A 27,702-nucleotide genomic window follows, 5' to 3' on the forward strand; every position below is an offset into this window, starting at 1 on the left:
GTCTGATTATTTTCAAGAACAGGCCTTCGTTAATGTCATTATGTTATAATGATACTATTTAAATATGCTGGTGGTTTGCATCAATGTGAGTAACTGTTTACTATCATATAATTAATTTTTCATTGTTTTCATACCAAATCTGGCTTTCTGATTGGCCAATATTTTTTTTGCATACCACTATGAAAAAAAATCCGAGAATTTTAACGTTTTCACAATAGAGACATTGACGTTGCGTATTGATTCGGAAAAAAGAATCCCTTGAAAAACCACTATAATGTTACATTTAAAATACTTCATTTTATCAAATAGAGTATAAAATTAATTATAAGTATTGTGTCACTATTTTTTAATTTTATCGGGTTATGAAAAAAAAAATTGTTTGCAAACTTTGTGAGAATCCGCTACGCGGATTCACACAGTTTGCAAACAATTTTTTTTCATACCCCGATAAAATTAAAAAATAGTGACATCAATGCTTAAGTGAATTAATTTCCACAGATTGGCGTAACACAGTACAAAAGCCAGTAGATATGTCTCACTAAATGATTTAGCTCAAAGGTTCCCAAGTTCTATCTTAGTGAAATACAACAGTACACATTGTATTAGGAACATACAATGTTTATTTTGTAAAGTATGCGGATATAAACAATTATATATATGTAAATACTGTAAAATCGAAACTCAACATACAATATATAAGGATTAACTTGAATACTTTTTTATGTTATGGAGATATAACACAAAAATCTGAGTGTACTCTAAATAAACCGCGAAGCGGTTTATGGTGAGAGTACACTCAGATTTTTGTGTTATATCTCCATAACATAAGAAATTTATTCAAATTAATCCTTATAATTCAATTATCTAAAGATAATCTCTTCAAAACTCAAAATTCATTTTTGGACTATTTTGTCTATGAAATCATTACGCCGTCATCTCAGCCAATCAGTAGCGACGTTACAAACGATGACGCCATTTTTTCCTTTATGGGCTGATGAAGTAAATTTTTAAGCCAATGAAAATGCTGGTAACAAGCAAAATTGAATTATACACACATTACTATATTATATTGTCCATCTATCCTATCGGAATGTTATTTTAACATGATAACGATAAAGTCATGGATATAATGTTAACATGGGATGTGGCATTTCAAGCACCACAATGATATTCACCTATTTAATGTTCAGTCGCTTATGTCAAAGCATTTAACGACATGTCATCAAAACCTTGTAATATTCCACACATACATTCTAATTACCAGCAGAGTACAATAATACACGTAAATTAATCATATGGGTCTATCTAATAAGTATATATGGAATTTGTTACCGAATAAAATATTTTTCTTTGCCATTACGATAGTTGCCGAGTGTTATATGTCACCAGGTTAAATATTTCTACCGAAAGTCCCATGCTAGATAATTCAATGTTCTCACCTAAAACAAAAAGGATGTAATGATACAATTTCTGGAGCTCAGTGTTAGTGAGCTTTATTCACAGGGGTGAGGTAATTCGTCAAATTCAACAACAACATCGACAATTGACGTCACGGCAACGCCGAATACATTGATAATGCATATAACTATTCAACATTAGGAAGCAATTACCCTCGTATGTTCTATTCCAATTTAAAAATGAAATTTCTTCGTTTTACGAAAGTCACGCTGTCTAAACAATGAAATATTTATTCAAATAATATATAAAAGATAACCACTCAAACATATATGCATTTTTCTACGAAGATCCATTCAAAATGAAAATGGATACTGGGTATACATATCTGAAATACTATTTCGCACTTTTATGGAAGCACCCCGATACACAACAACATGTTTGAGCAAATATAGTAATGTAGTTGCCAAACCCTTAATGACTGGCCTTTAAAAACCATTCTCTCAACACAAATACAAACACAAAATTTCCCCAACGCACTATGGAAATATTAAGTAATGTCAGTAGTAGTTTCCAGTGTGCTTGAATTGTGTCGGGGTAAGCGATCACGGACCCTAGATCGTGATTGACTCAGATTGTTAGTGGGCTGAAACAAAATGTTTTCTCATGATGGCATTACTGACGTCGAAGAGTGTGCCAGGCTGGCAAGTTTTAAACACAACCACAACAAAATACCCTACAAAAGAAGCAAATAATTACTCCATGTTCAGAAGATGGAAAGGAATGCATTTATAATTGATGTCAAGACTTCCCTGCAGAATGAATTATATACACTCATTAGTTGTGTGTGGCTGTTTAAAGCCGCATAATCCTTATCTTTCAGGGTCCGTAAATCAACAAAAAAAATTAGGGTACATATATTATAAAAAGATATCCACTTTCCCCTAATTACACACCCAAAAAGTCACGAGTTCAAAAGAAATTAATCATTAAGAATTCGATATCCAGAGTATTTGAATATGCATTTTCAATCGTAGACGATCACGTGACTTTCCAGACCAAACGAAATGGTGTGCCCAGTCAAAAGTGCGTCGTTCATGTTAGCAGGAACTTCTACGGAAGAACTTGTTACTTATCATGAACAAGTGAATGTTTTGTTATGTGATGAAGTTAAAGAGTCCTCCAGAACAATATATATACATTATCGTCGTGTAAACAATACTTCCATTCGGCCATTTTGAGTGTTTACAATACGGCGATCGGTTGACTATGCTTTGCCTAATTTCCGGGCGCCACCGGAGGGATTTTTGTGGGAACGGTATTTAAACTTCGTATAAAATACGTGTTGCGATAGCACACATCGTACTAGACAAGATAATAAATTGTACAAAAATAAAATGTACCAGATATATAAATAATGGTATTGATAAATAATGAAATAGACAAGACACATCGTACTATATAGAGACGAAAATGGTTATCTACATGTACATGTAAATCCATGGTGATATGTTTTAAAATGAATATCTCGGATGATATTTGACTTGCCTTGGATAACCATATAACTTATTTTATAAAGTTCCAAATGAAATATAATAATAAATCAAGTAAAGTAAGCACGGAGAGCAAACTTGACATAATATGCATTTTTGTTCAATGTGATATAAATAAACATGTATACATACATATCTATTAGTTAAAAAATCACCATGTACCGCCATAAACGAGTATAAAACTTAATACGCGTTATTGTATGTATATTTCTGATATTTATGTTGGAAACATGATGAAAAATTTCTGGTGAAACTATAAACATTTGGTTATATGATTTCAAGGATTAGAGAAAATTAAAAAAAAAATAAAAGAAAGAATGGGGTTGAGGTTGCAATAAGGCGGTTTAATGTGTGTAAAAAGTTCTGAATGTCTAACATGCAATTATGTATATATTTTCTGTGTAGATAATGAAGACAGCTCCCTTGGTTAAATTTGTGATGTACATGTACATGATAGCTTGCCAATGAACCATATAGCTACCATATAATATGATGTCCAGCCGTGAATTTGCCTCTGAATCAAATGAATCAGAAACATGTATAATGAAAGACCTAGGTGTTTCTTATACAATCATATTCATGCACAAATAGCACATTCATATACATGGTATAGTGTGCATGTACACATATTATGCATTGAATTTTAAGTCAATAAAAAATGACTGGAGTTCAAAATAGCATCCACTAGTAAATAAGCTGACCATAGCATGTGATTCTCATATCATCAGAGTAATTGCAGTAAAATTCATTTTTAGTATGTATATAGTCTAACCTTGTGGAAAATCCAACTTTATTAGTTGTATTTTGTTAGTTTATCTTTATATATTTAAGCAATCCTTATTCCTTTAGTGTGATCTTGCTCCAAACACTAAGTGAATTTGCTTAGAGATTGTACATGTAGACCTTGATTGACATTGACTAATTAAAATTATTGTCAGTCTATTCCTTTCTAATTCAATCAAAACTTTGCAACTTAAAATAGTCTATAATGAATAATGCAATTTAACAGCATGCATCACAGGCTATTGTCTCTACAGATATATGGATATTCTTATATATATGTGCAATTTGTGTATTACACAACAACAAGACTTTTTTTTATTACACATAGGGGTATCTGTATATCTATAGAGCCAAAATCTTGAGATTTGACACTGACTTTTGACCCAAATAACCCTTGATCTAGCTCCAATCTTGTTTGCTATTTATTTTCTGTATTTGAACATTTCTAAAATGAACACTATATAATTAAACAACTCAGACGAATGATATAACTTATTTTAATTGGTTTATTGTTCATAAATTGGAATTACTTCCTTGTGCCATATAAATTATTCAAAAGTTATACATACTAGGTATGTAGACATGCAATAATCGTTAGTTATGCACATAGATTAATACTGTATACATGCATGTATATAATCTTTCAGTGTAAGCCTACATGCAAAACAAACTAGTTCCAATTGTTTTCTGTCAAACACAAATTTATAACAATTACAATTAATCTTTTGAACACAAGTTTATCAAAATCAAACCTCACTAGATACTAAGTTAGTCATTTCTTGAATTACAGGGGTCTAGGCATTTTCATGTGAAGAATAATGGTACTAATTAGTGCCAGAATTTATGTAGCCTAAATATATTGGACATAATATATAATACATATTGTAAAAAGTCAATAACTATTCTTTACTTATACCACTTATGATGTATTGGTGTGAATTTTATATAATTAAGACCAGCAGATAGGATAACGAGTACGTGACTAAGTGACTGTAAGTCTAAAAAAAATACAATCTTACACACACGAGCACTGATGAAGTAAGTTTGAAAGTGGCTTCTTTAATACAGTAATATCCATAGCATACAGTAAAAGGATATATATCACTGATATACATAAATCCACAAATAGATATCGAAAAAGATATCACACTCCTGACGCTGTAAGCCTGTAACAGTAGCTACATGTATATATATCGTACATATGTACATGTATAACACTGAAGAATGCGATGATCCAAGATTAAATCTGTTATATGTTCCCCAATTTATCAACACTTTTCCGGATTTCTAATCTCTATTTTACTATGGTACCAATTCCAAAAAGCGACCAAACACTTATAGAATATAACTGTTACCCCGTTCGGGGCCCCACTCACCTTATAGAGACATAGAGAAGTCGGTTTATGTGGTTTTGGTAGATCATTCGCAAATCATAGTTGTTGTCATAGCTCGAATTCGTTTCCATATAATATTCTCATCAATTCACAACATTTCTTAGTTTTAATAATCTCCTTATTCACTTCGAATCAGCAGTTGATTCTAAGCCGGCGTGCTTTCACTGCAAAGCTCGCTCCATTGCGGTAAACAACTTTTATTTCCGGACATGCGCAAAGTAGCATTTCTAAGCTTTGGAGGCGTTAACTTTTGACTTTCTGTCGGACCGCGCATAAGTCTAAAATAAAATTTTGTATATTTATATCTTTGGACCTCTTAACTTTCTAGACTTGTAATTTTGGGACAGTTCATAACTTTTTAGGGCTATTACACCATATCTTGTCATTGTTTGTTTTACGGACCCTGAAAGATACGGATTATGCGGCTTTTAGTAAACAATTTGATGAGGATAATCATACGAACCACAATCACTAAGTGACACACAGTCAATCCGATAAAGGCTCCAGCCAAATTGTACAACTCTTCGCCACAAAACTGAAATAAGAAAAGCAATATACATATAATGAATATCTGTAAACAATTTTCACATATTTGGTAATTTTATTAAGTTGTTAGTGTCATAATTGAAACGCTTATCCTTCCGAAACGCGGGATGTCTCGTACGGCGTTTAAAGTCTCTTTCTAAATGAATTGTTTTATTTGCATTTGTCATTATCATACATGTATATTATCAACATCTTTGCTGCTATGATGACGAGGTTTTAAGAGAAACAGAGATATAGAAGCGAAATACAATGAAACAGTACACGAACTTACCTTCTGCGGTGAAACCGTAACTGTATAAGTAGGTAGATCATTACAATTATATGCCTGTAATATAGAGTTAGAGATGATATCAGTTTTGGGCTTGAAGAACTTCTATGAATTGTAACATAAAACTCTATCATGATCAGGTTGTGGCACAACTGTTACCGTATTACATCTACCAATATTTCGTTGAAGTATCGTATCAACTTAGATCAAAGAAGATTTTCAAATAAAAAATATCAATATCTATAGTAAGTTTCTTTTTAGCAGGAAATTAGCCTTTTATTGATCGTATATTTTTTACAAATAGACTTTAAAAAATGGTCCTTTTTATTTTACTTTACTAGGCTCATCATAATTGAAATATTAAGCGTTAATTTGTTAAATCATACATTTTTGTTAAATATAACATAAACTGCCATATAGAAGACAACAGTTCAATAAAGTCTGCGAATATTTTAGATATAAAATAAATCATAATGGTTTTAATGAATCGTATATAATAGTATGGTCATAACATAAGATTGTCAACAAAATCCAATGTTTTGTCAAATATGTAACAATGAGTGACACTAGCCCAAAAACGGGAACACAAATGCATGAGCTTATAAATGCGAGCGTTAGAGCAAAAATCAATACTGTATTAAGGAAGCAGTTGGAAGGGAATAGAAAACATTTAACGATATGTCACCTTGTCCAGTAGTACTCCGACCAGTCCCGTCATAATGATATCAGTCAAGAGCATCAGTGCAAGCAAGCATGACACCTATAATGTAATACAAACATCATTGATTCAGTGACGCAACATCTCTAGACGAAATATTATATTTAGATTATAAATAGTTTTGATTTATACTTAATATAACTGGGAAAAAGTAAATTTTAACTCTTTTTAACTCTTCTTTATTTAACTCTTGATACCAGCATTGAATATTTTATAAGAGAAAAGGGGTATAATTAAAATATCAAATATGAATAATACAATACATACGATCTTTAAGGATTCTTTATGTTGTTTTATTGCTGCTATAATCGCAATATTGTGGATGATGACGTATATTAGCTTCTCCACAAGTGCTGCTATAGTGACGCCCCATGCAAAGACTCTATATTCGCCGCTTACGTTGTACAGCTCGTTAAAGTAGTAGCCAGGTGCGAACCCCTCTACCAAGATCACTACCCCAATGGCTAGCTCCATAAGCTGTGACGGACAAATAACATTTATATGTCTTCTGGAAGATAATTAAACTAAATTCAAATTTCATCATTTAATATTTGGTTTCCAAGAATGGTTTATTTTGAAAACTGGTATTTATACTTAGCGAAATAAATATTCCTCAGACATGTTAGCCTTTATAATATAGTAACCATGGTACCAAACTTACCATCAGTAAAAGAGAAAGGATGGTGAAAACTAGAAGCTTTTTGTTAGGTATTCCCGAAATTTGAAAATATCTGAAACAATAATAAATTGATATATGAGAGTTCACAAAAAGTGGATGGATTCGTTTGCGTTAATCGCACAGGGATATATACTATCTCGAACATAGTAAAACTTTCTTAAGATGAACTTTTTGATACGAATTTCTTCTTTTTACGAATTAAATACAAATCCCAGTTTTGGCTCCTCTTTATTCATGCCGCTTTTTCTAAAAGTCACTCTGTTTTAAATTGAAACTTGGAGTCAAAATGGGAATCTATGGATCGAAAATGAAAAAGATAAAAAAAAGTATAAAATGATTAACAATAATAGAAAATCTGTCAAAGAAGACACTGTTGCCGACTTGGGAATTTGTGAGTAAGCTTGGTAAATATGGTGATTCGAGGTGCTATCAGCCTATGACTTTAAGATTTAATATAAAAAACTCTATAGCAAATTTATGTTATAAGTCAATATTTCTGTGGGTCTCATGGTATTCGTTATAGCAAAGTTGTAACACTATTCTTATAAAATAGTTTGATGTCCTTTCTAAAGATATGACAGCCCAAATGTTCCATCTTGCCTTGCAGTTGTGTTGTTGTCCTTTCCAATTTCAATTTTAACACAGCTATTCTCTCATTCTAATGTTTCTAAAGATTCTGTACCTGTGAGTAACAACTCTTCGCCAAATTGTTGAGAACATCCCGGAAGGTCGAGGCTCTGCACAACTGATATCAATACGTTTATGTAACCGATCTTTGATAAGAATTAATATAACCTGAAAGAATATCATAGCTGTTAAAACTTACTGTAGTTAAAGAGAGAAAACGCCATTTATACCCTTTATATTGTTAATAATTTGTGAAATATCAAACAGCGAAATCTGCTAGATCATTGTTGTTTGTGAATGTTTCGAAATATTGTAGTTCAAAATAAAATTAAAAATCCTTTAATCAATCACAAATATCAGCACAGTAATCTTTGTTCAAAAGTTGCCAACGCATCTACAAAATATTGTATGGGTACAATTTTATCATACTCACCTGCATGGCTATATTGATGCAAAGATAAGCGAAGTTGATTCGATACATCACTGGATAAATATTTTGACTGGACAACTGCAAGAACAGGTTCTTATATTAATGAATCAACATCATCTTAGATACATACACATAATGATACCTTTTCTATATAAAATGAGAACACATTTAATTGGTATACCTTCAATCAAATTGATAGATACTGTATTTAAAACGGATTAAAGTTAATGCACCCACTAAAAACGTTAATGCACCCTCTAAAGTTTTGATGTTGAGATTCAATGATAACTGAACAGGTAGACTTCAGGTAAATACACAAGTGTCATCACCGGCTCACAATCTATTACTGTAGCTGACGGAGAGACCTTAGTGGTATTCGCTGATATATATAAAGGTATCAGATCACAAGTCCATATTTCAATAACGACGATAAATGACAACATAACATAGTACTGGATGGTTTATTATGTTACAAGAACTGACATAGTAACACCTACCCGTATCAGTTCCAGTTGTTGCGCACACAGACAGAATATAACAATATCGATGATCAGGAGACCAGTCTCTGGCAGCAGACTCTAGAAACGTAAAAAATGAAGTAAAAAATGAAGTAAAAATACACAGAATATAATTGTTATTCATCAAAATAATATGTAGAAAATATTTTGTTATGAAAATGTTTAAATAGAAAGTAATCGTTATTTTTAAAACTAATATATAGAAACTAATTGTTATTTTTGAAAATATTGTTTAGAAAGTAATTGTTAATCATGCAAATAACATATAGAAAGTAATTGAAATCTATTTTATGATTTCTTGTTTCCTTAGACGAGGAAGTTAATAATAACCATGGTATTACATCGAGAATTGGAATTGAGATGAGTGATACGTATTTTACCGAGATAAACTTTGCGAAATAAAAATGTTAAGACTACAGTGAACTGCGTTCAAGCGTCCGGATTAGACTCCTCCCTCAAATGTTGTAAAATTCTGTTACGACAGCCAATGAAATCTCTGGGAAGTTACCTCGATTGGTTAGACTCCATGTAGTGTAGCGCAAACAATGTTGACTTCAAAGAAATCTTCTGATTTGACTTGGTCACACCTTTGTACCAAAGATTTGTTAGCATACACTTGGAGATAAAAGTTTCAAACATGTTTTTTAATTCAATAGTACCATATAACCATCGAAAGACAACAACACTATATCTTGATAGCTTCGTAAAACGTTCCCTGGAACATACACGGTTGTAGCTGTATATATAAGCTCAAAAAATATATTTGTTTAGTGTTACATTGGCAAAAAAAATAGGGTCGGTAGGTAGCGATTTTTTTTAAATTTTTTTATATATATTTATATATTTTTTTGTCAAGTTCAGATTCAATAGCGAGCTGTTTACTAAACAGATATATGGCTCCTATTTATCAATAAAATTATTAAACATTAGTGTCTTTTACTATTCACCCTTTATTTAACAATGAATAATTGGAGATTTGACTAATGAAGAAGGTATTAACAGATTAGATTGGCCTAGAGTAAAACTATTAAAACTATTAATTGGAGTATCCCTTTAGGTACAGAAAAAAATCAGGGTCGGGGGTAAAAAATTAGGGTCGGTTGGGTAACCCTAAACAGACATTGTTTGGCCTAATGTAGATGTTTCATCCGGAAGCAGACATCCAACGTCTAATTGTTAGTTGTTTGAATCGTAATGTTTAAAAGTATGCTTATAAATATGTAGATTTCTATTCAAACCTATGATAAGTTGTGTCTAAAAACCCTCTATTGTAGTTCAAGAAAGCATAATTTGACGTTTGGAATATACATGTACATGTATAAAGTAACGACTCTCTAGCTCATGTGATTTCAAATAAAATAGTATTATTAAGTTAAGATACCAAATACCAAATTTCCACTCACTATAACCTGTGACTATGGCTATGTACCTGTAGGTCATGACTATATACATACACGTAATGCTGTTTTTAATTGTTGCGGTATTAATGATTGAAATTACGAAAGTTTTTGAATGTGCAACAGCTATAACAGGTAAACTCCGCTCTCAGCTAGATTATCGCTGTTACTAAACTCCGCCCACAGTTTGACTGACGCTATTTCCGAGCCGATAAACGCGCGTACGACTGGTTGAAACTATTCACGTGATTTGTGGTTTGAACGATCCGAAAGGCAATTCCGGACGCTTGAACGCATTTCACTGTAATTCACCCATCGTAAACCAGTGTTCCAGTGAAAACTTTTGATATATTAAAGATGCAGCAAATTTTCATATCTAAACTGACAAACCAATTTGGGGATTTCGAGATCCCAAACGATGTGGGTTAAATACAATTTATCGTCGATTATTAGCTAGCTTACCAATCGTAAGCCAGTGTTCCATTTTAACAGACACCAGCGGATCCTGACGACGCTGACAGTAATATATATAGGTATAGACACCAGAAGTGTTATACTGGCGCCTCTTGTCATTGTACTGAGATTCAACGGTCCTAAGTAGATCTGATCTAGCTGAGTGTCATCCCGTATCAGGTATACAAGTATCGCAATCCAATATGAGAGCTGTATCAGCTAGAAAGAGAAAATATACTGTAAACCAAATTTATTTTCACGTCCTATTACGTGTATTTCTCAGACTATTACAAATCGTGAAAATTGATCGCCTTAAATAACAGGTATTCTTTTGTAACACGACTCTCATAGTAAATCGTTAGTAACCTTGACGACACTGAATTATTCGCGGGTTCCCGTTGAACCGCTACAAATTTGCTACATGTATCTGTTCAGGAACAAGTGTTTCGTTTCCTGAAGCGTATCAATTGGATTCAAGACGGCGGACCCGATGTATTTCATTTGTCATCGAAATTTCCCTTTTCTTGAATACAAGACGTACGAAAATTATTTTCGTTGCAATTTAATTATGAACTTCAATGCATTTCGGAACTTTTTGGGTATTGCTTTTATATCCATTATACTCTTAATATAGAAAATAAATAGATTTTTAATTCGAAGCGTATGCTTCATATAAGGGTCATCATATTGGAAAAATCCAAGCGCTTTCCATAAGACGGTGTCATATCGATTCAGTACAAATTGCACGAATCCGCAGAAGAAATGCAAGGAAGTTCGGAGCGATAATAAATCCGATATACTATGATGAATATGTTAATACGTATTTCTTTAATTAGAAACAGTTATAAAAAGAGCATAAAACAACAGCGCAACAGTAAGTTATATGCAAATGTCAATGATAATTTCATTTAAATATCAAATCGACTGGATACAGATGAGAAAGGAGAAAGATTGTAACTATGAGTTATACATAGAAAAGGTTTCCATCTAATAGTTGATCTGTAAAATAAAAAAAGCTTGAATAAAAAATATATATATATAAATTCAAGAGACTAGCTTTCAATCTTAAACTATAGTGCACAAATCATGACAATGTGTTTGAATAGTTCCAAACAATATGATTTTAAGAACTCTTAATGACAATATTTACCATTGAAAAAACAAGCGAATTTTCAAAATAATGGTTTACTGGAAGGAAATTATGTAATGTTGTTGTTGATTAAACATGATGCTCTGAATTTTCGACAGAAGAAAAGTTGTTTAACATATATGCTTCCCTGAAACGATCTCCGGCGGAATAATTGAATTATCAATATAAAGGATTATGGGTTTTGCCCGAAGTGTTTAAAGCGTCTCGTAAAATGCTTTATATTTCTATGTTTTATACTTACTGATAATGTGAGACTTCCTGTTACGTAAACAACTGTCAACTGAGTGAAATTTGGCATCCTGTTGTTGTTTATAAATCTGAAAAAAATCATTTCGTCAACATGTTTTGTTGCTACATAACTATTAATATTCTGAATAATAATTAAACGAGTCACAGCGGGAAAGCCATTTTGGAATGAAGATTTCAGTCTTTTCATAGTATACGGGATTATTTTGTGAGTGAAAATCACACAGTTATAATGACGTAACAATTACTACCTTATCTGTAGGCAGATAGCTTTGTGATATGCAAATACAATGTATTCTATTATATATTCAACTGCAGCAGAATTCACCGTATAAACCACATAATGTGACGAAATAATAATAGCATAATATGAACAAGAGAAAACCCTACCGATTATTGAAACAAGTATTTGAAAACAGTCCTCTGCTCTGTCCCGGAGAAACCAGGGACTTGTATTGTCTATCCAGTGAAATCACCAGAAGTACCTATAGGACATAGAGGATTAGAAGATATCTGTATTGGCAAGTAAACAATAGCAGAGTAATGACGAAGGTTAGAGTATATTTTATTTCTCCAGCAAACTGAATATATTGTTGAAATAACAAGTGAAATACATTTATTTGAAATAATGATGTGACTATTGCCTTTAACTTTTATTTAGAACACAGTGTAGAACGTTTGTGTTACTAACCTCCAGTAGTATCATCAGGATACCCAATATCACAGCGGTCGTATCATACAGGTGGATCGAATCACTCAGCGCATCAGTACATGACTGGGGATACAACAACTAATTAAGTATGGGGTATATAGACAATACAGAGATTCGTCAAAATCACAGAATAATATGGTAAAGGCACTTCTCAAAAACTTACAATCACTTTTAGCATTGCACTTTGAAGGAGTTAATACCACACCCTGAACTGCAGTTAAAGTAGAAAAGGAACGGGTTGGTGGTTTTCACATAATGTTAAATACGGTCTTTCTTTGGCTCAGTTAGTGAACCGTTACTTTATGACGCCGGATACCAAGATTCGATTCTTTGCTGGGGCATTCGATAGGAATGAGTATTTGTCTTAATTTGCTACAATAAAAGAAGATACTTTGTGCTCACCATAGAATAAGCGGGACTTTTGAAACAGTCGTTGTCGACTGTATCTAACAGTGGCCAGCGAACATTTGAGACCACAGGGCAGGGACCACATGTCCATGGACCAGTGGTGTTTATCATCTGGCTTCCTCGAGTTTGGAATAAAGAGTTTTCATGTAAACAACAATTGCCCTGAAATCAATATTTGGAAAACATTATTTTTTGAAATAGCGAATAATTGTATCGAGGAAGAATGCACTATATATTTGATGTAAGTGCACAACCAGCTCTTGTCACTATAACAAACATTATTTGTGTGCATAAACATGTATCATTTAAAAAAGATATTCTCCAGATAAACTGATTTGTTTCTTAATTGCAATTTAATATAATCGTCATATAAACTAAAATTCATTAAAGGGTAATTATACAGATAGAAAAAGGAAATTGTAAGTCGATTCCTAAAAATAAGACGAAGAATAATAGAACCATGTGTTCCGGTAGAGTTAGGGTTCCTTGCTTCATCTACGACACACAGCATATATATCAAGGTTAAATGTCCATAAGGTCACAATATCTTCCGGCGACAACTGAACTAATGTTAAATTCAAATATCTGATCTGACCTGCCAGAATATACCCCTTACCTCAAAGAACAGCGTATTGAATCCAAGGTTCGTCTCCTCCATGTAGGATTCTGTATGGGGCTTGTCGGTTTGATAGGAATCCCTTAGTCTTGTAATCATAGCGTCAGCTAGATTACTGTCGAGCTGCAACATATTTATATAGCGACATTTCTCAAAATCAATAAACAGCAAAATATTTTGCCAAATGGCAAATTTGTTATTTATTATAGTATAATATAGCTCACAATCAGGGGTTCACTTAGACTTGTAGATAAAGATCAATTTTTGAACAAAGATATACATTTGTTTTTCATTCTGACGGCTGGTGTAGGACTACTCTATAGGAATCACCTATCGCTGAATGTATTCCATGTATGTTTTCTCAATTAACCATTGATGTCACTATTTTCAAATCCCAACGTGGTATTGAAGAACTTTTGTTCACAAAATATTTATAGTAATTTTTCATTTCAAACTACTTGATAAAATAAAACTATTCCATTGATTTTGCAAGGTATTATTTTTTTCTAAGTCGATGCGCAGCGTCGATATCTCTTTTATGACGTCACGATAACGACGGGTTTTGACGGCATTCCCGGATTTTGTCTTCATAGAGGTACTAAGAAAAGGAATCTGCCTATCAGAAAGTCTGATTTAGTATGAAAACAAATAAAAATTAATCATCAAAATGTAATCAATACTTACGGCTACCCGCATTGGTATCCAGACAGAAATACTGACACACTTAAATAATATGGAGATAATTAATAGCAGCACGCTCTGTAACAAAACCAAGGACAAATTGTAAAGTAGACACAAAGTCAACGCTCTGTAACAAAACAAAGGACAAATTGTACAGTAGACACTAAGGCAACGCTCTGTAGCAAAACAAAGGACAAATTGTACAGTAGACACTAAGTCAACGCTCTGTAACAAAACAAAGGACAAATTGTACGGTAGACACGAAGTCAACGCTCTGTAACAAAACAAAGGACAAAGTGTACGATAGACACGAAGTCAACGCTCTGTAACAAAACAAAGTACAATGTGTACAGTAGACACGAAGTCAACGCTCTGAAATAAAATTTAAGGACAAATTGTACAGTAGACATGAAGTCAACGCTCTGTTACAAAACAAAGGACAAAGTGTACGATAGACACGAAGTCAACGCTCTGTAACAACATAAAGGACAAATTGTACAGTAGACACAAAGTCAACGCTCTGTAACAAAATAAAGGACAAATTGTACAGTAGACACGAAGTCAACGCACTGTAGCAAAACAAAGGACAAATTGTACAGTAGACACTAAGTCAACGCTCTGTAACAAAACAAACGACAATGTGTACGGTAGACACGAAGTCAACGCTCTGTAACAAAACGGAGGACAAATTGTACAGTAGACACGAAGTCAACGCTCTGTAATAAAATAAAGGACAAATTGTACAGTAGACACGAAGTCAACGCACTGTAACAAAACAAATGACAAATTGTACAGTAGACACAAAGTCAACGCTCTGCAACAAAATAAAGGACAAGGTGTACGGTGGACACAAAGTCAAAGCTTTGTAATAAAATAAAGGACAAATTGTACGGTAGACACGAAATCTTCAACGTTGGATATAAAACTTTTGTACAATGTCACATTTAGATGCAGTCATTCTCGATTGATTGTGTTATATTTGGTTTCCTTATCATATGAGACAAAAATGACAATAAGTCATATATATTCGAATTACAGGTCAACTTGTGATAAACTTTTTAACTTTTCCTTGCCGTTTGAGACGACGTTTTTGCAGGTGTCATATCACAATTACTTGCCCTATCATTTATTGTCAATATCTTCTAAACGCAAAAAAATATGAATAAATTACATCGGCATCAAAGGACATATTGTTTACAACAAAATTATCTTTATGATATCTTCTCATTCAAAAGGTATTTTGCTATTTTGATTCGAGTCTAGTATTGAATTTATTTATAAAAGAATCATTCTTTACTTGGGTGAGATGAAATGTCAGTACTCACCACGTAATACATCCTTGTTACCTTGACTACTACAGACAGGAGTCCTATACCAAATATAATAAACGACACAGTTCCCCATGTGATAATGACGTCAGACATGGTTCTGACTAAATACTTCAGATCCCATCCTGAGACAAAGACGTGTGCTAACAGTGGCTGGATATCTTTATGCCCCAGTAGAGCATTGAACCGCAGGGTTACTCCGGTGACAAGGATACCCACAGCCAGTATCTGTAAGGAAATCAGTTAATAAGATCAGTTTTTGGACTTAAGTTTGTTTTGAGAGATCGGGGCCAGGTAGGAAAATCAACAGCTAAATATATATGTTCTTTAGACATATTGGAAACATGGAAATTGCCAAATAAGTGTCGTCATTGACGATTTTAAAACACAAAGATGATGTGTGATTACAAAAAAAACTTTGCTTAATTTATAATGTCTTAATTCTGATTTTGTATGTTTACAATTCAGTCAATTAAAGGAATGTAAACATAAAAGATTACGTTTTGACAGTGATTCATGCAGAAGTGCATGACTGATACGTACCAGACCGATTCCAGCGAACGCTATGGATCCTAGCATCATTTTGGTATTTGACCTAAAATATATTACTTTTAGTTATTAAAATATGGTTTCGTTCTGGTTCTAAGATAATGAAAACGTTTAAGCAATTTTGAATAAAGAATTCACATTTCACAGATGACGTTAGAAATGGTTATGTTGAAAAATTGATTTGGTATGTTAAAACTCAAGTTAAAGATTGGTTCCTGATTTCAGGAACATCGTGTCAATTTTTGGTGCAATTAAGTAATTTATAGCAAAGCGAATAATTACATAACAAAGACTGTACTATACTTATGTATCTTCATCTTTTTTTAGCAAAACCACAAAACGTTAATGGGTTGAATTATATTGAAAATACCACAAGACCGACAGTACGTATTGAAGGCTATTTTTAATCGTTTGAGAGAATGATATCTCGTTTCCGTCAGGATCACCAACATCAAGGACATTCCTGTTCATCATGATGACATTATAGACCTGTAATAATACAAAAGGTTACGTACCATACTAATACAAAAGGAGATGTAACATACTAATCCAATCGTGCTTGTAAGAAGAATTATCATGAAACATAAAAACATGTGTTATCACCCCATAACATAAACAAATGGCGTTGGCGTTTACCTGTATAACGTCACATTCAATTGGTTGATACAATTCAATTCAAAATATTTTATTGCATATAAATTATACACAATGGGATTGGGTAACAGGCAGTGCCCTTTCCCTCTTCCAGTAACGTACAACATTTAAAAAAATTAAACATTAAATTAATTAATAAACACATCCTACACTCTCTCACGCACATCCTCACGTTCCTACCCTGTGAATTAGGAGCCTGGTAATATAAGTGTAAATAGTAAATTATACAGGAAGATGGATAAATAAATATACGGGAGCGTAATAATATCTAATAGAAAAGAGTCCATCAATAAAATATGAAATATAGGTAAAAAAGATTAACATGAATAATTTTTGATGTTAAGGAGACTGTAACACAAAACTCTGAGTCTTCTCTCAACATAAACCGTATTAAGAGTACAATGATAACTTTGTGTTATATCTGTAAAACATAAAATACATATTTATGTTCCTTTATATGCCGAACTCTCGGTAATCTGGAACAGTTGATATTAACGAATTCCTCATAAATTATTGTATTACATCTAACGTAATCAATTACCACAGGATTATCAAAGTGTATTTGGTGTTTGGTCCTGACAGGTAGAGGGTCTTTTTTTCTGTATGTGTTTTAGGTAAAATTGTTACTCTAGAGGCATTAGGACCGTTTTATTTTCCTTTCCCGGGAATGGCGTACAAAATAGATTCGACCAAACTTTTAAGAATGTAACTATCGATCTATTTTGATAGTAAACGTTATCATTTTACCTTGAAGATCAGTAAAGCGCTTCCTGTGACTCCAAATAATATAGTGTAAGCCTGTAGTTCGTTTTTCAATGGCACATCACATAACTGTTAAATCAAAATAAGTTAATGCAACACTTGACCAATAGCATGATACGTGCTAATGATTTGGTTTTTAAGATATGAAAGAAATTATGTTACTCGTCAGTTAGACGATGAACTGACAAACAAACAAACCTGACGGTTTATCCCCGTAAAAGAAGGCTTCTTAATGAAGAGCTTTTCAAACAGAAGCTTTGTTACGTTAAGTGATAAAGAATATTACATGTAGTTCAAAATATAATATTGCACTTAAGATACATTTCATAAAACCTATACAATATTAACCAAAAGCAAATAATTGTTAAATAATTACACAATAAATGCTAAGAAATTATTAAATGTGATAAATTAAGCAATCAGCATTACAATAATAAATATTTATTTTATGCGAAGTACAGTGTATAAACGCGATGAAAGACGGGAGAACTTAAATGAATAGAAGCCTGACAATCAGTTTGGCATTTACTCTAAAACTCTTGAGGAAAATTATCAAATTTTGCATACCTTAAATTCATTGTAATAATCATTCACCGGTACGCCAGTCGACTCAATATCGGTGTTTGCTAGAGTTGCCCCAGTACCACATTGGCGTGGTCTATTATCTGACAAATGTCCCCTACCAAATTTAGTCCATTCAAAGCTGTTGTTACTTTTAACGCCACAACACGAATACTGAAACATAGTTAGTCATTGGTTTTCGAATTGTATAAAACAAAGCTGTAATTTGATATTTTGGTTTTGGAAAAAAATAATGTATAACTATTAGAAAAAGATATTTAAACAAATCCCAGTTTTGACTGTTTATCTTATAAATTTTGATCATATTAATTCTATTACACAAATAATGTTTTAAAATAAGTACATTAATTTTGCATTCCTTGGTATTTCATACTATATTTACCGCGAGGAACATGTAATTCCAGGCACGATTAAGGTTGGTTGACAATGTAAAGCCCGTATCCCCGTAAACCAAAAACTCTGCGGCTAATTGGTCGGACATTTCGTCTTTAACCTGCCAAAATAAAATCAATATACTAGTGACGGCTTCCTTCCTTAAACAATTGCATTTCATAATACTGTTAGATGCAGAAACGAATATTGAAACCAATCGACGTGTTTTTCACAATAAAGTGTCGTTCAATCTATTTCAACTCTAACACAAATGCATTCAAATGTTATTTTGTTATTTATCCTAACCGTGTTAACAAATACACAAAGATACAATGAGATGAAGTAAACTATTAAGAAATATAACATTAAAATGTACTAATTAACGATATGCTTCAATTTGTAACTAAATTTTCTAACTAAACGATGCCTTTACGTACTAGAGCATTTAAAGGGGATTGTATAATAACATATCAATTCTTAAGGTGAGGGGTGTTGAGAACGGGTTACAGGTAATATTTAGGTCATAAAATGTAATCCTATATATAAATTTTGGTTGCAACGATTGGTTGAGACAGTATGTTAAATTAAAACTGTTTAAGATGCTGAGTTTAAAATCATTTGAAGCTCGGATGTTGACGTTGACTAGGTTTGATGGAAAGTCAATCTTAAAAATGAAAAATAAACCAAAATTAATTGTGGTCAATTCCTTAATGCACACTTAAAGGCTTGTGACACAAAAACCTTTTTATAGATTTTCTGATAGTTTGACCCTATGTTGGCTGACACACGTTTCACAGTACTCCGCAAAGCTGTTTATCTACTTTAAGGGCAGTAAGGGTAAATTGCTGCGGCTGAGAAAACTTTAATGAGCTAGCCAGTCACGTGGTACCAACGCGTCACCCGTTTCACCAGATACTGTATATTTATAGAGAAAAACTACAGAGTCTTTAGTATTTTTTTTTAAATATCTGCAGTGAAAAACAATGACAGTGATATCCCTGCTTTGGGTTTTGTTCCGGACATTATCCCATACAAGTTTGACCCTTTGATGAACACTGATAATTCTCTTTCTACGGAGAAGGGGGATAACATCGCCAGATGTTTTAGATGCTGATCAAGAAAATCAAGAAGGTAATCAAGAGGTTCGGTTGACAAACACAGCATGTTTTGTAATACACCTATTATTTTACTTTATTGGCATTAAATATAGATGTGGATGCCTTCATGGGTGTTCATCAGATAATTTCTTTTTAATAAGTGAATATATCTGTAATATATCTTACATAATTAAATTTTTACATTAAAATCATCCATTGAAAACAATTAATTTCTCCTTTTCTTACTTTATAAATGAATTTGTTTGATTGATATCAGAGACTCACGACTTCTATAATTACTACACTAATTTTACATACCAAAAGTCAAATTTTCCATTTTTTATACATATTTAGTTATACTGGTATTTTTTCATTTTCAACAGGTGTTCATGTGGTTTCTGGGATCCAATGGTTACGGAATCGGAATCTATTATTAACGAAGTGTTACTTTTGTTGCAATATTCATATACATTATATCAATCCTCTTCTCGATAAAATGTATTTATAGGACTATACAGCCAGATACTATTACTGATATTATGCAATTATCTATTTAATAATGTGTACTGTAGCATTCGAATGAGTAATTAAGTAGCAGGCAATGGTAATGATAAATTGTCCCTAAGTTGTTACAAGCAAACACACATTTGAAACACGCACATTCCATGTATAATGTTTACTAACAAACAGGACTGATTAATTATAATATATATGTACAGTTAATACCATTATCAGGTCATAGATAATAGGTCACCTTTTCAAACATGAATTAAATTGACCCTGAAGTAATTTAATGCCTCCATATAAAACTCCATTCACACAAATGATGAATTTCTGTTAGCTCAAACTTGACACTTATGTAATGAAACCATGTATTTTAATACTCTTCTTCTTTGGAAAGCGAAAGAACTTGTTTTAAAAAAACTTTTTTTTATTTTAACTTATTTTAATAATCTGTGATTGTTATAGCAGCCATAAGCAGCACATTGCACCACACTGAATTTGTAATGAGAGCCTGAAATTATTTCATGTGAAACACAGGATAAGATAACTGTAAGTTTAGGTGTTAAGCTCTATTCGTGTCTGTCTCATCAGCAGCGGTGAGCCAGTCGGTGAACCAGTGACGTGTGCTGGCTGACAGCCTCGTTATCGCAATAAATTTTTGCATATCGGTCTTGCTTTATGTCTTGCCTGGTATCTCAGTGTGAGTATTTGCCATCCCCATGGAGTGGGCTATTTCGGTGAACTTAAAGGGGGACCAATCTATAGACAACTTATCACTTTTTGTGTCACAAACCCTTTAACATAAGACCAAATTTATATATCGATAAATATTTCTGGCTGAATTGACATGCGTGGATTACCGATCAACACATATCCGATTTTTTCATACATCCAAAGTGTGTTTAGAAACGTGTCAATGCAATCATGTGCTACTTGGCTCATTACTAAAAAAATTGACACCCGATTGAACAGTTGCCTTTTACCAGTGACTTTATTAGTGACTACTGTAACTCCCTCTTAACAATGTAATACTACGGGTTGAAATAGTCTTTTATGGCTATGATGGTTTTATGTAAGACATACACAATGATGTGTAAAACCAATATATTATCTCAATTTATCGGTAAAATACAACTTACTATCGTCAGAAGATTCATCCAAAAGATTAACTCGATCAAGGTCACCGCCATCATAACAATTTGATAGATCACGTACTGTAAATAATAAACGAGGCTGAAGTACACGATATATATGTTCGTGTATGTCATTATCAATGAGAAATCCGTTTGAATTATTATTGTGATTTATGATTTAATACCGATAAGTAATTGTTTAATTGACTTTAATTTCTTTACTACTGAAATAAGAATACCCACATTTTATTTTACATAATCAAAAATATGCCTATTTAGCCCTTGACTTAGATTGAGACATGCATGACGTTTGAGTTAAATAAAGCTATACATGTATTAATAACATTCATATCACTACATTCACAAATAACACAATCACGTCCCTATGTGCTTACCACTTTAACTTTTGTACGAGATTTATAACAGACCATATTAAGCCCGATACAAGAGGATAGGAGATTGAAGAAGCCAATCATAATTGTTGTAACAGCCAGGCCTATGACGATTTCTGGGAGATAGTAATTGTTGAATCGGAGATTCTCAAACACCGGGAGTACAGAGACGTCAATAATGAAACGACTTCTGCATATTACAGCACCTCCGATAAGCAGCACAAAAGAGGCAATCTGAAATAAAGAAATACAATAATTTAGCAAGTGTTAATGAATGATGACACAGTAGTTAATTCTTAGGGATATAACAGCTACATGTAATAATATCTACAATATGATAAAGCTATATGCAGTCAAAAAGGAGTAAGGGCTAGTAGCATGCTTGCATGGAAATATGTTTGATACATCCTTCGTATACAACAATGGTTAGCTGATATCAACTAATGCTAGCATGTTTAATGTAAATAACCCACAATTAAACGGTAGTGAAGTATTTCTGTATAGTTCCAAATAACAAACTTTGGATAGTTAAGGTGTTTACATCGTTTAACATTCTTTAATGAGTAAACATTCCTAATTAATCAGAACTTCTGCGACCAATACGGTTAGCGTATGTGTTATATTTTGTCTACGTATTTCGGGTTAGAAATGAGGATAGTTGACCGGAACTGGATGGGTTAGAGAAATTATTCTTGTGTTGCGAAATATTTGTATTTTTTATTCGTTTCCGTGACTGTCTTGGTGCCATTCAGTTCAATGTAATAGAAATCGTGATTAAAAAGATTTGCACTGAATTTATGAATATGTAACACTTGTGTAATAGAGACGACATATTGTTATCGGTAAGGTTAATACAAGAAAATAACTTACCAAGTCAAAATTCTGAACAACGACGAAAAAAAGCTTTGTTCTACGTCTGTGAAATACAAAAAGTGATTCTAAAATACTGATTAACTATTGAGCTTCTGAGGAGCCATAGAATACACTGAACATGCGTTTGATGAAACATGATATACTCATGTATAACACCATTTCGATAGTTTAAGGGTTACTATCACTGTCTTAATATCCGACTCTAGAATCTGTGATAGAAACTATAAAAAGTATATCAAATAAAAAAATAACACCAATTGGTCCAATCACATGCCTACAACGATTTCTTAGCTTGAAAATCACGTAGAGAACGACTTCAAAACCATAACATCAATAACGATGTACCGTTAATCGATTCTTTTATTTACATTAAGGGACCCAACTACCTGTAAATTCTGCTGCCATACACAAAACTCTCAGTTTTGCTATGACATACTCCTCCATATATGAAAATTACGACAGTGATAGAAATACCTGCAGTATTGAGGATGGTATTACACATAAGTCATATCACTTACAATTGCTCGATTCCAGTTTGAACACCGCTCTCACTATTACAGGGGTTACTACTACTGCCGTTATATCCACCCCTGGACAAAGTCATAGTAAACCTGGAGGTATTTCAGGGAACACGAACTAACAAATCAGTTTTTTTTTAGTCCAGGGGTGTATATGGCGACATTGTTATATCGATAGTTACCTTTGGAGTATGGAGGATGTCGAAAACGTACCTAAATGATCATCATGATTGCAAAATATCAAACCAAAGTACTTACAAAACTGACTAAGGAATATTGTAAAATGTTAACATGTAAAGGTTTATGAACAAATTAATATCCTTTTTATTTCCTCTCTATTTCCTTTAATATTTATCAGTGAAACACAGGTAACGTACTCACGTGTTCCACGATTGTCGTACAAACCGCCCACATTGAATGAACATGCTGGATGACCTCCCTTGTTTACCCAGTCGACCGTAAATCAAGTTCGATAACACAATGGTTATGATCTGTAATTACCAGAAGTATGATTTGTAAGACATTTAACATTTTCTAACATTTAAATTTTAGTGAGCAAAACAACCAAAACTATCTTTTTACATGTAGATATATGTTTGCAGATACACATGCTCACGCTTTACAATATGTATCACAATTTTAAATGTGATTTCTCGCGTATTAACATCGTCGTACGAATTCCGTACATTTCAGCAATCCTCACCTCCAGTAGTATACTAATACACAACAGGCTGATGGAAATCTGGATATTTCCTTCTACAATTTGATGGTACTGTTCCCAACAACCATTTTCGTGCGTCGCATCGCATTTTAGCTAAATGAAGAAATCAAAACAAGAAATGGTTATATAACCACGTTAGGAACTGCTATATGGGCAATACTAAGATCAGTTGTGAAGTAATGAGTATTCTGCCTGAAAGTCCATGACAATATATGTCAAAATCTAACAAAACCAGAATTCCACTCGGTTGTTATCATATTGCTGACTGAACATGGTTGATTATCAACATATCTAACCAGAGATCTGGCTCGATTAGTTAAATTGATAATATTCATATTCTATAACAATGTCTGATATAAAAACGGTTATTTGACACAACCAACGAAATAATTTTGATAATAAAGATAATTTCGTTGGTTTTGTCATTTAACCATTTTATAACATCCCTTACCAACCTGAAGAATATGTTTCACAATATAACGTCTGATGTTAACAGTGATCAAAGAGTAACATGCTTCATACGTCTCATGCTAAAGCAAAATTAATAGAGTATGAAAGAACGTGTACATACCGCACCAGAGAGAGCATTCAATGCAGATCTAACTTCGTTGTTAAGGCTGGCCGTATTCTGGTAATAATACGAAAAACGCCCTGATAACCACGAGTCTACCTAAAACACGAGGAGTTACCTTATACAGCATCGTGAATGGCAAATTAACTATGTATACTGAATATCAAGAATGTTAAAGTATTTTATAATATCATCTGTTATACCATAATGCCATAACTCGATTTGACTTGGACAAATGATAATAAAATGGAATATATAAAGGATATGAAATTATAGACATAATAAACGTTGTGTGTAAATTCTTCTATATGTATCGTCTTACCGCGTTCAGCGTCATTGAGAGTAGAACTATAAACACTATATCCACAGTTATTCCAAACAAGAGAAAAACAGTGTGCTGAAACAAATAAAATACATAACTAAAACTCAGGATGACGGCAGGAGGACAGAAAAAACATAAATATAAATCAGGATGACTGCGGGATATATATAACTCAGGATGGTGGTGGGATGAAAGAAAGACATAAATAATAATCGGGATGAGGTTGGATGATAGGAATACATGAATATAACTCAGGATGACGTTGAGATGGAAAAAATACATAAATACAAATCAGGATTGTGGTGGGATGAAAGAAATACATAAATATAACACAGGATGACGGCGGGAGGACAGATATAACAGGATGACGGCGGGAGGACAGATATAGATAAATATAGCACAGGATGACGGCGGGAGGACAGAGCTACATAATGTAATGGCGGAGGAATGAACAAGATAAACTAGGATCTTTATCTATAATTAAATCAGAAATCCAATTTTAACGATGCCCTTTTCCGACAATGGATGAGATAGTTGGCTTTGATACAGACTTTAGTTTGTCAGGTAGTAGAAATGTATGTATCACATTAGTTCGCAGATGTTGTTAATGAAAAAAACCCAAAAAAACAACAACAACAACTGGTAAACAGGTTTCGAACTTGTTGTCCATGCTATTCTGTATTTCGATATTACAGAGTTATCTACTCTTGCCGGCAGGTATTGATTGTGACGTCATGAGTTTGCGAGCGTAACGTCATACGTTTCAAAGAAAACGACGTGAATTACGCTCACAAAATAATGACATAACAATCGATACCTACCCGCAAGGGAGCTAACTCTGTAATATGCAAAGACGGAATTCAATACTTACAATAACAATTAGATTTGGTTTACGTCGTAGGGCACCATACACTCCTATACTTCCAAAGATTGTGTGTAGAGGCAACAAAGAGAAGAGAGCGTAGACGACCCCGGACGTGAGATTCCCCAGGGGCATACCACCGATAGTGAACTGGTTAAGGAAGGGGAAGGCATCTCGATACAACACCCCGTTACTGATGATCATCAGGGCGCCGAGAATGATGTAGATTAGACCACAGAACTGCGTAACATAAAGCAACGACGGTTTGTAATTCATAGTGGAGTTAAACAAAGAAAACAGACATATAATTCCTGACATGCAACATGCAACTTATATGATGTCTTTTCAGTATAGCTTTAGATGTTGCCTGTCACTGAAATTTACAAATTTTCCGTTTTTAGTACATGTAGTGATATATTTCACTAAACCGAGATAAACGATGATTCGTTATTTACATACAGTACTTTTACTTAAAATATATATCGTAAAAGCAAGAAATACGAATTACTTACCCTGATCAAAGTCGTACATACAAAGGCCGCATTAACCAATCTCGGGAAATTCCAATTCTCCGTATAATCGTATTTGATGACAGCCATAGTTTAAGTTTTGACGAAGCATTGGCAGTCGAGCGTGTTTCTTGGTGAAGGTGTTTTTGATGAATGTAACTTATTTGTATTTTTGTGTTTACGGTTGAAAACGAAAACGAGAAAATATTATGCATCTGGCTGAAAAAAGAAAGCAAACGGGGTCATCTATCGTGACACATTATTTACTATTGCCGGTGAAATTATTTTGGTTTTTCATTTTAACATTTTGACATTAATTGTAAACAAATAGTTTTACTAATGCAATTTCTGAAAGAATAGAGACGGTTTTACCGAATTTTAATTATCTTTAAGAAATATTTTGTTGACTTCTGAATCGTTTATATCACAACTCATCCTTCCAAAAAAATGAAATGATGACACACATGCATCAGCACATATGTATCATAAAAATAGAAAAGATATCATCGCTTAGTTTGGTATCTTCAATCGATTTAGATCGTTTTATTCAATGGAACATGAAACTATTTCATGCCTCCATCTTTTTATTATTTACGTAAACTGCATTTAGCAAATGTGGAAGATGTTTTTTTCCATGAAAAGCTATTCTCTTAACAGAAACCTTCAATGTATGTGCAACTACAACTCAATTTGTACAAACCGCATAGCTGGATATTTTCCCCACATAAAATAGTCATGTTATGCATTTCGAATGGTTTTATTAGTCAATTTGAGTTTTTGCTGTGGAGTTAACCGAATGGAACATGCCGAAACATTATTGTTTCATAGTTAAAATTTGACAACGTCAATATTTCCTTAAATTGGGAAAACATATTCCCACAAAATAACAATTAATTATATACGGTAAATATATGATGTACTGGTATTCCTTTTTTCATAATTTCTGAGTCAAATGTAGATCTACAAAAATGTACTGAGTCCAAATATATATGTTATCCACGGGTATGCAGTAAGCTTAATGTGTTAAAGTGTAGAATAGTCGTCCTGATGTATCGATTTTCTTTCAAATGTGTATTTACCTTAAAGATAACGCTGAATTTTGGATAAGTATCCATTGATTGTGTTGTCACTGCAATGAAATCAATACCGTACATTGATGTGTATGCATACAGTGTGTTACATGTTTTATATCGTTCTAGTAAAACAACAGAAAAAACTGTATGCTAAGCTCAACCGTTAATTGATCAACACACCACAATAAACCACAGGAAGACGATTAGAATTCAGATTATTTTCCGAGATTTCGACACATGCAAAAACAAATTATATCGATCATATATCAGTCTTAATCAACATGTGTCGTCATAGCAATAGGTTTT

At 33.0% G+C, this 27,702-nt stretch overlaps 1 protein-coding gene across 2 annotated transcripts in view; it reads right to left on the bottom strand.

Moving 5' to 3' along the window:
* Window positions 1-801: 801 nt before the first annotated feature.
* LOC138320668 (uncharacterized) overlaps window positions 802-27,702 on the bottom strand; it is a 28,906-nt gene continuing 2,005 nt past the window's right edge. The window contains exons 2-33 of one of the 2 annotated variants that reach the window (XM_069263815.1): window positions 27,403-27,452; window positions 26,327-26,542; window positions 25,824-26,054; window positions 24,953-25,027; window positions 24,631-24,729; window positions 24,042-24,152; window positions 23,720-23,829; window positions 22,818-22,863; window positions 21,951-22,181; window positions 21,562-21,636; window positions 18,832-18,942; window positions 18,435-18,602; window positions 17,853-17,936; window positions 16,822-16,940; window positions 16,446-16,497; window positions 15,900-16,130; window positions 14,578-14,652; window positions 13,894-14,016; window positions 13,272-13,439; window positions 12,849-12,932; window positions 12,548-12,642; window positions 12,153-12,228; window positions 10,771-10,980; window positions 8,891-8,971; window positions 8,397-8,471; window positions 8,019-8,131; window positions 7,319-7,388; window positions 6,925-7,134; window positions 6,625-6,699; window positions 5,943-5,996; window positions 5,589-5,660; window positions 802-2,131 (exon numbers count right to left, since the gene is read on the bottom strand). In XM_069263815.1, the coding sequence (XP_069119916.1) occupies window positions 2,060-2,131; window positions 5,589-5,660; window positions 5,943-5,996; window positions 6,625-6,699; window positions 6,925-7,134; window positions 7,319-7,388; window positions 8,019-8,131; window positions 8,397-8,471; window positions 8,891-8,971; window positions 10,771-10,980; window positions 12,153-12,228; window positions 12,548-12,642; window positions 12,849-12,932; window positions 13,272-13,439; window positions 13,894-14,016; window positions 14,578-14,652; window positions 15,900-16,130; window positions 16,446-16,497; window positions 16,822-16,940; window positions 17,853-17,936; window positions 18,435-18,602; window positions 18,832-18,942; window positions 21,562-21,636; window positions 21,951-22,181; window positions 22,818-22,863; window positions 23,720-23,829; window positions 24,042-24,152; window positions 24,631-24,729; window positions 24,953-25,027; window positions 25,824-26,054; window positions 26,327-26,413 (3,483 nt within the window). In that variant the 5' untranslated portion in view covers window positions 26,414-26,542; window positions 27,403-27,452 and the 3' untranslated portion in view covers window positions 802-2,059. Of the gene's footprint in view, window positions 2,132-5,588; window positions 5,661-5,942; window positions 5,997-6,624; window positions 6,700-6,924; window positions 7,135-7,318; window positions 7,389-8,018; window positions 8,132-8,396; window positions 8,472-8,890; window positions 8,972-10,770; window positions 10,981-12,152; window positions 12,229-12,547; window positions 12,643-12,848; window positions 12,933-13,271; window positions 13,440-13,893; window positions 14,017-14,577; window positions 14,653-15,899; window positions 16,131-16,445; window positions 16,498-16,821; window positions 16,941-17,852; window positions 17,937-18,434; window positions 18,603-18,831; window positions 18,943-21,561; window positions 21,637-21,950; window positions 22,182-22,817; window positions 22,864-23,719; window positions 23,830-24,041; window positions 24,153-24,630; window positions 24,730-24,952; window positions 25,028-25,823; window positions 26,055-26,326; window positions 27,453-27,702 lie in introns of both variants that reach the window. The other variant, XM_069263816.1, reaches the window with a different exon arrangement.

Source organism: Argopecten irradians, chromosome 4 (genome assembly GCF_041381155.1).
Source record: "Argopecten irradians isolate NY chromosome 4, Ai_NY, whole genome shotgun sequence".
NCBI classification, from domain to species: Eukaryota; Metazoa; Mollusca; class Bivalvia; order Pectinida; family Pectinidae; genus Argopecten; species Argopecten irradians.